Raw genomic sequence first — 12,503 nt, forward strand, 5'->3', positions numbered from 1 at the left:
AAGATTTTGATGGGATAGATAATTGTTAGTATTTTATCAAAAGTTTTTCAGACAGATGTTTTTGGCCTTAAAGCTGTACTGCCACAGATTGAATGTTTTGACCACTTTTTTTTTTTGTCTTTGACGGGCCAATATATGCGATAAATGCATGTGAACCAGTAAAATAAGACTGCTGACAAAAAAATAGATTGCAGACTTTTATATTTAAGTTCAATAACTAATTTTTTATGCATTTTTCTTAAACCGTTAGTAACGCTTTTAGCCGTAAAACATTAATTTTTGAATGGAAATATGAAAATCTGCGATCTGATCTGTTGTCAGAGGTCTATTATGACTGATATGCAGATATTTACTCACAAATTGCTCGTTCCAAGACAAAAACTAATGAAGTTGTTAAAACTGTAAAGCTGTGAGAGTGCAGCTTTGAAGGGACACAACATTGGTTGATGAAATTAAACAACAACAAAACAAAAATGGCACCAGAATATTGCTAATATTTCTTATCTGTAAACAAATCATGCACTTTTTACTTTGCAAACTATTCAAACAATTTGTCTCTGTTTGAAATTTATCTTTCTTATAAAAAAGTTACACAGTGGAAACTCACTAAACCGGATCTCCACAAAACCGGAATCCTCGGGATGCCGGACTTTTTTCAGAGTCCCGATTTTTCCCTTCTATTTTCAAAGTTTAAAAATCCCTATAAAACCGGAACCCCGGAATTCCGGATACCGGACAAAAAATCGAGAAAATTTGTTACTTGTCAACGTAATTTTACCTCACAAAACCGGACGTTTATTTGTTCAAGCATGTCAAAATAATTTTGTGTATTAGGAATTCGCGAATCGCGTGTCACTTTGTTTTGACAGCCGGTGGGTCGTTAAATATTACACCTGCGATATTGTGTTAACTCGATAATCGATAATGATGATTGCGCTGTGGATTGACTGTCGCACGATAATCAAACGATAATCAAACTTGTGAAAAGAAAATTGATTGAAACATTAATTTGTGTGTTGCTGAAAATAAAGAACTAGAAATGGTTATTTAGTGATCATTTTGAAGGGTTGTTTTATCTAAAGACTTCTATGATTGAATCAAATTAGAGCGGTGCGTTAATTAAACTATCAAACATACTGATCAAGCATTAAATTACGCGAGTTGTTTTATTTCAAGACTTGGAAAAAAGATGATTATAAAAACGCAGAAATGTTTAATTATGCTTATCACTTTTGCAAGTGCTTTAATCATGTCTCAACCTCCGTCTAAACGTCGGAGAATTGAACTGTCCCTACAGGACAAAAGCCTTTAAAGTTTAACTCAGTTAATATTTTGAGTAAACTTACTCCGTACATCAAATCCTCACTAAACCGGAACCCTCACTAAACCGGAAATTTTGCCCAGTCCGGACCTTGTCCGGTTTAGTGAGTTTCCACTGTACAAACTTGTTAACCAGGAATAGATTGAATTCTAATGTTATTTCAGGATTGGATGGAAGTACTTCAAGCACAGAGCGAGAAAAACTGATAAACTCTTTCAACAGCGAAACAAACAAATGGCTCTTTTTGCTGTCTACCAGGTAATAAATCATCAATTGGAAATACCAGCTTTATTCAGAGATGTGATTTGTCTGCTGATTTCTGCGAGTCTAATAGCTCCAAGGACCAAAAGATAATAATTACCCATTCCTATGGAAAACGGATAAACAAAATTTAACTGGTTGCTTATGGTTGATAATTCTGTTGTCAGTATTGACACTCCAGATTGCTTCAAATATTTGAAGTTAGGAGAGCCCTCAAAAAGCCAGTTTAGCTTTTTAACCAGAGTGCTTCACCCCCTTTGACCCCCAATGAAATGGTTTCAGTTAATCACATCTCTGTTATTGAAATGGATTTCTGTCAGTTATGTTTTCAAAGTCTTATCGCTATTTATCTATTTATAGTACTTATTGGGGCTCATCTTATTTAGGCAATTGTCGTATGATCGCTTATTGGTCAATTTTTACATTTTTTTTATTTGATTTTGTTATTTTGATAATGTTCAATAAAGTTGGTAACCTGTTCTTTAATCAACATCTTGATCTTAAGATGTTATTGTCTGATGATCATTGATAAGATAGCACTTTAGTTACCTTAACAATGTACAATGTGAGTATTATTGATATGCCACCATCTCGTTTTAACCACATGTTAAATCGGTATGTCCTTTTAATATTTATTTGAAACAAAATTTCTGAAAAAAACAACATGTTGTTTGGCCAAATTACCACAATGTAGATATTTCAAAATTCACCTATAAAAAGCAGGAAAATACCTTCTGTTACTAAAAATCGCTACAGCTGATACATGCCCAAAACAATTGATTTATGTCACATTTTTTTAGGGGCAGGAGTGATATGTGTTTGATTTTACCCAAGTTTAATAAGGAGGGCTAAACCTTCATTACAATGTATAGACCAAAATTGCACTAATACTCATCATATATGACATAAGTATTCAACAATTTCAGAGCGGGCTCTCTTGGTATTAACCTAGTTGCTGCCAATCGTGTAGTGGTCGTGGATGCTTCATGGAATCCTTGTCACGATTGTCAAGCTATTTGTAGAGTTTATAGATTTGGACAGGTAAGTAAAACCATTGGTTGAAGTGTGATGTCAAATATTTAATATCCAAAATGAGGTTAATATCCGAAATGAGGTTGCTATCATGAAATAATTTAATTTTCATATTAAACTAGTAAAATAACTTTATGTTACAGCAAAAATTAATAGTGTTGTAAATTGGCATTCTATACAGCAATGGTTTATGTTTTTAGTACTGTAAATAGTTAAATTTCAAAAAGAATACCACATTCATGCTCATTGTTATATTTATTATTAATCTTGTTAAGAAAAATTGATTAAACCTTGCTAAGGTTTGTTATTGTGAAATAGTTTTGGAAAAATTGTTTAATAAATTACATATTGAATGGCCAAAGGGGTTGAGAAAGTAGTAGATGTCTGCCTCCCACCAAAGAGGTCATAGTTTCAATCCCAACCTGGGTATATTTTCATGGCCTCTAAAATGGACACCATTACTGGTTTCTACCCAGGAAACAGACCAGAGAGTGATTCTTTCATCATGCTCAAACCAAAAGAAATTAGTTAATAAAAATGATATCCTCTATATGTCAACTTACAGCTAAAGCCAAGCTACATCTATCGTCTTGTGACAGAAAACACAATGGAAAAGAAGATCTATGATCGTCAAGTCAACAAACAGGGCATGGCAGACCGTGTTGTTGATGAGTTGAACCCGCAAAACCAGTTTAAGAAGGAACATGTGGACAAACTCATGGTCCATGAGGTGAGTCAGCCCTTGTTTTAGTTGAGTTGAACCCGCAAAACCAGTTTAAGAAGTAAGATGTGGACAAACTAGTGGTCTGGCAGGTGAGGCAGCCCTTGTTGTTGATGAGTTGAACTCGCAAAACCAGTTTAAGAACTAAGATGTGGACAAATTAATGGTCCATGAGGTGAGTCAGCCCTTGTTGTGAATGAATTGAACCCGCAAAACCAGTTTAAGAACTAAGATGTGGACAAATTAATGGTCCATGAGGTGAGTCAGCCCTTGTTGTGAATGAATTGAACCCGCAAAACCAGTTTAAGAACTAAGATGTGGACAAATTAATGGTCCATGAGGTGAGTCAGGCCTTGTTGTGAATGCATTGAACCCGCAAAACCAGTTTAAGAACTAAGATGTGGACAAATTAATGGTCCATGAGGTGAGTCAGCCCTTGTTGTGAATGAATTGAACCAGCAAACCAGGTAAAGAAGTATGTGTTATGAAGGAACATGTGGACAAACTAGTGAGTCAGCCTTTGTTGTAGATGAGCTGAACCTGCAAGACCAGTTTGCAACAGATATTTGCCTGTGTAACATTCTCAATAACCACGGACACTGGCTTACATCTTTGTTTTAACATTTATGTATCTATTTCAGAACAAGGAGTTTGATCAGGTGGATTTCTCGGATCTCTCAGAGTATGCATCAGACACTTGCCTGTGTAACATGCTCCATAATCAGGGACACTGGCTTACCTCTGTATGTATCTTGGGTTTTCATTTGTTATTCTGAATATACTTCTTGCTCCTCTGACTTGACATTTATCTTAACAAGAGTTATATTAAACATTACATATTTTACAAAGAATGTGGAGAAAGTTTTAATAAGTTGTACTTAGTGGGAACGATGTTGCGCGAGAGTGTGGTCTTGTGTTGTGGGGGAAACCAGAGTACCTGGAGAAAACCCACTTGTCCAGCTTGGTGGCCACTAACAAAACTCACATGCGCCTAGTCAGGGAATCGAACCCGAGTAGCCTTAGTGAGAAGAGGAGTGCGCTTACCACTGCACTAACAGGACAACTTGAGTTTTTGTATAAATACATTTCTGTTGTATTTATAAGATATTTGAGAACTGACGATTTTCGCATGCACCCCCTAAAAGCAGTTTTGCAAAATATAATATTTAAGAGATTAGCATCTTAAATATCAAATATAATAAATATATTGCTTGTGGCAAAGAGAGATAAGAAACAGACATTATAGAAATCTTCCTGCATGTAAATGAAAAAGAGTTTAAAAAATAGTAATTTCATTACAGAAACCATTTACACACGAATCCTTGCTTATCGACCGCAAAGAGTTGAAACTGACCATGAAGGAAAAGCGTCTTGCAAAGCAGAGCTACGTGATGGAGAAGCGTCTAAATGTTTCATATAGTCGACCCTCATATTCGGCATACTACCCCAGGGCTGGGGCTGGGGCTTATCAAGGAACAATCAGGTTTGATTTTTGAGTGTTTAGATTTAAGAAAATCATGAAAAAATAAATGATATTTTTTAGTGATTTAACTTTAGATATTTTGAATAGTCGGCCCTTGTATTGGGGCTGGGCTTTTCAGAGGTCTAGATAAGAGTTTTGGTGAAAGGGTTTTTAACACCCAGGCATTTTCAATGAGTATGGTTCACCCTGATATTGGGCGAAAGACATCCTTTTGTAAGGGTGTTAACCTCAAGACATTTTTGTGTGTTTGTGTGTTTTAAGCCCCTAGGGTCACTGTTACATAAAATAGATAACCATTCAGTACTTAAACAACTTAAGTTAGGGTTGACATATTGTGACCAAATTTGGTATGTAGGAAGAGCTTAAGGAGGACTTCAATGTGATTGTGTTTGGGGCACCTAGAGTCAAGGTAAAAAAAAAAATCAGTTGAAACTGAATATCACAACAAAGCCTGAAGTTCTTTCAATCACTGAAAATCTGGTTTTGTCACATCACAGTGTTTATTAATTTCTAAGACAAAGCGACACAGTCGAGTGGGCTATCTTAGGACAGCTCTTGTTATTGCGCTGATAATTTTCTAAAAACCACTGGTATGCATGTATAAAACTCAACTACCTGCATAAGCTTAAACAATACCATTTAATCCCCAGGGGCAGAGGTGGCATGGTCCAGAGACCCATCGCTAGTGTTAAGCCGATGGTATCCACGCCAGTCCCGATGAGACCCAAGATTGTTGCCGCGCCGACGGTTCTTAAGCCTGGGGTTTCAGTTCACCAGGTTCTTACAACAACAGGTGTGTATTGTGTGTGTGTGTGCAGTTTTTTTTAATGTGTTTTTCAGCAGTTATGTTCAGGATGGAGAGCATTTTATTTCAGACTGTTGTACAGATGTAAAGATCGTTTTTTTGCTCATACATTGGCATAAAAAAATAGTTGAAAGTAGCTTGAAGTAATGATTAATGGTCTTAGCCCCTAAATCCATCTTTTGGCATTGATGCCTCATACTCAAACAAATCCAAGGCTATTTTAAAGGATTGACAATTATGAGCTGTTAGATTTTAATGAGTTAGTAATTTGTGCTTTTATTCCAAATCATTCTGCCCTTGTAGATTTTTTTTTAGGATAAATGCTGTCTACTATACATGTAGAGTATATTTTGAAAAGTAAATGGCTTTGAATCCTAAATTTTGTTGAACAGAATAAAAGCTTTATCTGTGTCCGCCATCTCGGAAAATATAAGTTAATGTTGTATCCTCCCTTAGAAAATAGAGAAAGGAATTAAGTAAAGGTCAAGAACAATATAGTCATAACAACATGATTTTTAGTCAAAATCTTAACCTTTTATGGGAATTTATGATTGTTGTGCAAGGTTTATTTTACCTTAAATCCTAAGTATTCTTGAACATATGGTTTTTTATTATATCATTAAAAGATAATCTTAATGGTCTCCAATATTGTAACGTTCTGTGGGTTTTTCGGATTGTTGTGAAATTCTGAGGTCAAATGAGATTTGTTGAAAATCATCTTTCCTCTGCAGAAATTGTTCTACCGGGTACCAACACCACCACAGAGGCAGGCACCTCTGAACCCAAGAAAATCCCAGCAGGTCAACAGGTCCTCGTTATACGAACTCCGAAAGGCGTCTACATCCGCACACCCGACGGCAAAATCTTTGCTGTACGATCAAAGCCACAACCAAACTCTAACTCACCTTTGGATACTCTCGCAAACACGGGATCAAACCTCAGTACAGGAGGAGTAACAATTGTTAGGCCAACAATGACAACGACTGTTAGCGCTCAGTCTTCGGGGAAAACTACGACTGGTGTGACAGTGATAAGGCCTAACATACGGCCTAGTCTTGGCACTACCACAAGTAAGTAGACATAGATTCACATTTCCCATTCAATGGAGCAAAAGTTTAAATTAATGTTTATATTGTGTCAAATGTTAATTTATCCTTTTAAAGAATAATTCATATGTGTCTGGACAAATGGTTTTCCTTTGTAAGGAGGATTTTTTAAGAAAACATTTATAGAATAAAAGGATAAATAATTAAATGTTAAAGGGTTTATTGTAATAAAACAAAAAGTTTTAATGTTAAGCCGATTAGTAGTCATTTTACTGTTAATTTCTGATGTAATTCTGATAATGAATCATGGTAATTAATATTCTTTTCAGAACCCTTAACAATCATAAGACAAGGACCAGGTCAGGTCAGAACTATCATACCTGTGACCATAAACAGAACTGGGTCTGGCACGTCTACAGTCACCGTAAAACCTTCCCCGACTTCAGCCACTCAAATTGCTACAATAGCTGCACAGTCACAAAAAGTCAGCTCTGCCCTTCAAAGTGCTGCCAAGATCCGAATTGTTGCACCAAATACCAATACCAGTAGCGCAACTGGTGGTATGGCCAAAGTTAGTTCCCTTACAACTCTTCAAAATCTTGCCAGCGGAGATAAGAAAATCATCTCAAAAAGTCCTGCTTTCTCAGGAGGGACGACGGTTATCAAAAACGTACAACCCAAGGTGCAAAATGCCATACAGAATGTCAATGTGAATGCAAAAACTATTGCAGCCCCTTATGAAAGTGCTAATGTTATTGCTAACAAGCAAGCAGCTTCTCATGATAAGCCAGAGCCAATGGAAGTTAAGCCAGCCACTGCTGAGTTGAAACCTAAAGTGAATGAGGTTAAACCAGAAAGTGAGTTGAAGCAATTGGTGCAGAAATCTGAATACGCCGACTCCAAACCAAAGATGGAAACTCAGCAGAGCACAGACGCAGCATGGAATTTGCCACCAATTGATATGAAGGCTTTGAAGCTTCCTCAACAATTCAACAAAACTCCTACAGCAGCAGTAAAGGCTAAAGCAGAAAAGGGTCAGAGAAAGAGTTCGGCAAAATCTAAAGCAAAGGATATGAATAAAGGATCAAAGGGTGGAAAACCTCCTTCTGGTACTGAAATGCCAGGGATGAAACGAGTTGGTACTCCAAAGTTCTCATTGTCGAATAGTCCCTCAGACTCGAGCATGTCTGGAACACAGTCGCCAGATGTGCAGAATGAGCATTTTGGTCAAATGGTACCCCCTCAGAGTAACTTGGCACACCAAGGAATTCTACCCATGCGACCATCAGAGATTGATCTGCACCAAATGAAATTGTCTGGCTCTAGTGCTAGTCTTGCAAGTATGGGTGATGGTTCTAACTTTGGAGGCGATGGTCAATGTGGTCAAAATCTGTGGAGTCATGGAATGCAGAATAACCAGTCTATGTCACAGTTTTCTGGTGGCAATCAGTTCCAGTCTAACACAGTTCAGCCAATGAACACAGAGTCTATGAACCAATCAAATTTGCCATCTAATAATAGTAATAGTAATGCTGGATTCTTCAACCCTGGATTGCCTGATAATTCACATACTGTGTCCAGTCAGAATAAGAATCAAATGTTGCCTCAAGGTCAAGGTTCAGTGAACCAGCCAATGATGCAGAACCAAGGACAAGGGTTCTCAAATAATCAGAATATCTACGGAGGATTTGGTGGACCAGCTTACATTGATAACCAAAGAATGAATATGAACAACAGTAACTTGCCTGGACTTGGACACCAGAGTATGAACATTGGTAATTCAAGCATGAGTTCTGGAGCTCGTATTTCAAACACAATTTCTGGAATTAGTAATGCAAGCATGAATTCTGGAATCGGTAATTCAGGAATGAGTTCTGGAACAGCTATGAGCCAAGCAGATCAGAATAGTGCTACACCTCATAGCCAGAATATGGGTGACTTTACAATGAGTGGTATTCACAATAATTCAAGTTTCTTGTCAGAGTTGACGGAAACGGATGAAAACTTCTTGTCCGCATTGGATGAAAACAGTCAAGGTAGCTCTGGGGAATCCTCTGATCAGGGTAATCCCTCTGTCAACATAGACGCAGATAGTAGTTCCACACCAATTATGGCAAATAACATCACGGGTGGACAATTACAACAACAACAGGGACAGATGAACTTTGACATGTTCTCACAACAGAATCAAGGTTTCTACCCTAATTTCGGGAACAACCAGTTCAACAGGAATTCTAATTTTGGCAATCAGCCAAACATGAACATGTCCCAACAAGGGAATTTCCCAGGAGGGTCCATGTATCCAATGGGGGGAATGATGCAACCGGGAATGTTCCCGTATCCCACCTTTGCCCCCTATCCGTACCCCCCTATGATGGCACCAATGCCATACTATCCAATGCCGTTTCAACCTCAGTATGGAAATCAAGCAGGAATGGGGCACCCAACAGGAAACATTCCCCAAGGGACTCAAATGGGGCAAAATGCAGGGAGTTCTACAGTAGGAATGCCCGTGGGAAATCAAACAGACAGTAATTATCAGCCCGGAATGGGAAATTGAAATTGGATTCATGAAATTGAAATACTGTTTGACACCTCATTGTAGAATATATGTTTTTAAAGTTTTAGGTTGTGAATCATTTTCTGTTACGATATTAATGAAATGTACTGAAATCCAAAAACCTTTTAATTATTGCCAGTTTCATTTTTTATTACACTGAATTGGTGAACAGAATCTAGTGTGACTAGGTTTAAAAGCAGTTATCTTTGAGTGATACTGACCATGGAGACTCTTTAAAAAGGCTCCCATGTGAGTTAAAGTGAAACACATTGGAATTGCCTTAAAAGACAAGTAATTATGTGTATGATCTGACACTGGGAAACAGTTGTTAACAAATTATGTATTTTACATGCTTGTTATTTGTACTGTTTATTTGCACTTATATTTACATTTTCTGTCATTTTGTTTTAGCAATAAATGTGCTTGTATACTTAAACCATAGTCAGATACTGCTAAAGACACACAACTGCGCTATGATTTCTTTTATACTGTGGGTGATTTGGCTAGGAAAATCTAATAATCACAAATAATAAATGGGGCAGTTTTATTGATTCCACAAGGAACCAGTGCTGAAATATGTACAGACACACCTTATGTTTTCCCGTAGAAACAGAATAAAATTAAACTGTGTTGCCACATCACTACATATTTTAAAACAATTACTTAGACCACTCGCCTGTGGAGACAACTAACAACACAGGGTTGTTGAAAAGTATTTGAATATAACAAGTGATTTCATTGGAAGAAGAATGTCCTCCCCTGCCTTATTCATATTCATATAAACGAGTGTTTGTCTGTCAAATCTCCCACAGTATGTATGAAGTGTAATGGAAGAAAGCACCTGGGTGACCGACAATGAATTTTAACAATAGGCATGAATATTATGACTGTATCCTGTTTTAGGTTTCATTGTTGTGTAAGCGTAGATTAGTGATAACTCCTAGGTGATGTTTATAATACAATACATACATTTGTACATATTAATGATAGTATGCATGTGCAATAGACTTTCTGTGTTGTGTTCTTTGACTTTTATACTATTGAATATTACATTTTAAATGTTTTCTCAATGGAATTCGGCCTTTTATGCCTTTTTTGTTGATTATTAATCATGATAATGAATCTTCTGTTATAAAAAAAGGAACTATAAATAGGAACTAATTTGATGAATGGAATTATTGTATTTTCACGTTCAATAAGAGAACAATGTTAAAGAAGGCTGTTTTAGGTGGGGGTGGGGGCTCAATTGCAATTGGATCTTCATATTACTTGTTGATTTAAAGCCTGCTGACCTGAAGTTACACCATAATGGTTGGGGTAAATTCAGTTTGAGCCATTCTTAGAGCTTTCTGCTGATGATTTAATTGCAAGGCCACGCTACAATTTTATTTTGTTGCACCAATGGTCAGCTTAGTTTTGTATTACAGAAAAAATAATTTCGTAGAATAGTTTTTTTATTGTATCATTTTTTTTTTTTCATTGAATGTGCATGTATTTGATTTTTGATATTAATTTTGTGACTCTGTTTTTATGTTCAAATGTTTAGTGTATATTTTTATAAGTGAATATGTTTGTGTGTTTTTTTATGAGTTTCTATATTAGTAACTTGAAGTCATGTTGTCAGTATTTTATTGTTTTGTTAATTATAAACATCTTTTGTTTTCTAGTTTTGTACGAAACATGTATAAAGCCCATTTATGCACTTTCACAACCCATTTAATTAGCTCTTCTGGCCCCAAGTCTTGTGTGTGCAATATGCATGTCTTGTGTATGCGATATGCAAGTCTTGTGTATGCGATATGCATGTCTTGTGTATGCAATATGCATGTCTTGTGTATGAGATATGCATGTCTTGTGTATGCAATATGCATGTCTTGTGTATGCGATATGCATGTCTTGTGTATGAGATATGCATGTCTTGTGTATGCGATATGCATGTCTTGTGTATGCGATATGCATGTCTTGTGTATGCGATATGCAAGTCTTGTTTATGGCCCTTGAAATGCTGCAGCCCTTCTAGCATCAGGTTTTTTTTAAGGTAGACAACTGCACACACTTGTATTATTGTAATTATTATTTCCCTTTGCCCTTTTTTAAACATATGGTTCCCTTTGAATTCAGTATAATATAAAAAAAATCTTGTCAGTAGAACTTGTTCATAATACTAAGGAAGGGCCTTAAAAACAAAGTCAATGTTTTTGATGATCTAACTTAAAATAACTCATCAAATTGGAGGTTGTTGATTTAGGCATCAGGGATTGTCAATAATTGTCTTCGAAATCTTATAAATTTAGCAACCAAAACATGTTTCTAGGTTTTGTTTCATCAAGTTATCTTGGGCTTGAACCTTACGCTGCTCAAGAGTGCTTCGGGACACCGATTAGGTTACAAGCAGAATCTATACTATATTTTTACTGAAGCAGTTTACGTCCAAAAGAGGGTTACAGGTGGAAATTTACAATCTTAAGCCTTACGATTCTCATTAAAATGGGGGCTTCTAAGTTTTACCCATAAGGCTACTCTTGATGTGCCGAATGATCTGGAATGAAACAAATCTTTCCATTTTAACATGAATCGGTGTCGATAAAGAAAATCGAAGATTTAATGAAATTGTCTCTATAATTATTTTTGAAAATCATTCATTTACATGTCTGATTTTCAAGCTCAAGTAGAAAGTTATTACTTGGAAAATTTCTATATTCTTGTGTGCATTTGATTCCAATTTATTGTATTCCCTAAATTATGAATTTGCCACTGAGGATATTTTTATATACTTGTGTACATTTTATCCCTGTAAGGTTATATAAAAAAGATGAAAAAATAAATAGATAGACTTGAACAATTTTATGCTAGTCATATTATTTTGTTGAATTTAGATGTTGCCATAATACCTAGTTGAAGTATGACAAAACATTGTATTCCTGTAGTGTTTCTGTTCACAACATTCATATGTGCTTCTATCAATATGCATAATTTCTCCACCTTACCATCTTAGTAATTTTGTTGTATTCATAACATTTGTAAATATAAAATAAAATGTCATCAAACATGTCAATATTCTGTTCTTTGTTTTAAAATCTCATTTTTATTTAAGACTTTAAATACAATATTTTCAAAGTATAAAAGTAACTATGATTGGTGACATCACTTCCCATGATGACATCACTTCCCTTTGGCAACCAGGTAGTAACTTTCTTGTTTCTTTCAAGAAGCAACAGCTCGGCTCTATGCAAAAAGTTGGTTTCAAATGTTCATTAGCGTAAAAAATAAAATG

General features: G+C 36.0%; 1 protein-coding gene across 1 annotated transcript in view; it reads left to right on the top strand.

Moving 5' to 3' along the window:
- Positions 1–12,273, top strand: part of LOC128217627 (uncharacterized) — a 29,432-nt gene extending 17,159 nt beyond the window's left edge. The window contains exons 17-24 of the mRNA XM_052924892.1: positions 1,486–1,579; positions 2,509–2,623; positions 3,180–3,344; positions 3,977–4,078; positions 4,637–4,818; positions 5,469–5,611; positions 6,355–6,693; positions 6,999–12,273. Coding sequence (XP_052780852.1) covers positions 1,486–1,579; positions 2,509–2,623; positions 3,180–3,344; positions 3,977–4,078; positions 4,637–4,818; positions 5,469–5,611; positions 6,355–6,693; positions 6,999–9,229 — 3,371 coding nt within the window. The 3' untranslated portion in view covers positions 9,230–12,273. The remainder of the gene's footprint in view (positions 1–1,485; positions 1,580–2,508; positions 2,624–3,179; positions 3,345–3,976; positions 4,079–4,636; positions 4,819–5,468; positions 5,612–6,354; positions 6,694–6,998) is intronic.
- The last annotated feature ends 230 nt before the right edge of the window (positions 12,274–12,503 follow it).

The sequence above is a fragment of the Mya arenaria genome, chromosome 14 (assembly GCF_026914265.1).
Source record: "Mya arenaria isolate MELC-2E11 chromosome 14, ASM2691426v1".
Lineage (NCBI taxonomy): Eukaryota > Metazoa > Mollusca > Bivalvia > Myida > Myidae > Mya > Mya arenaria.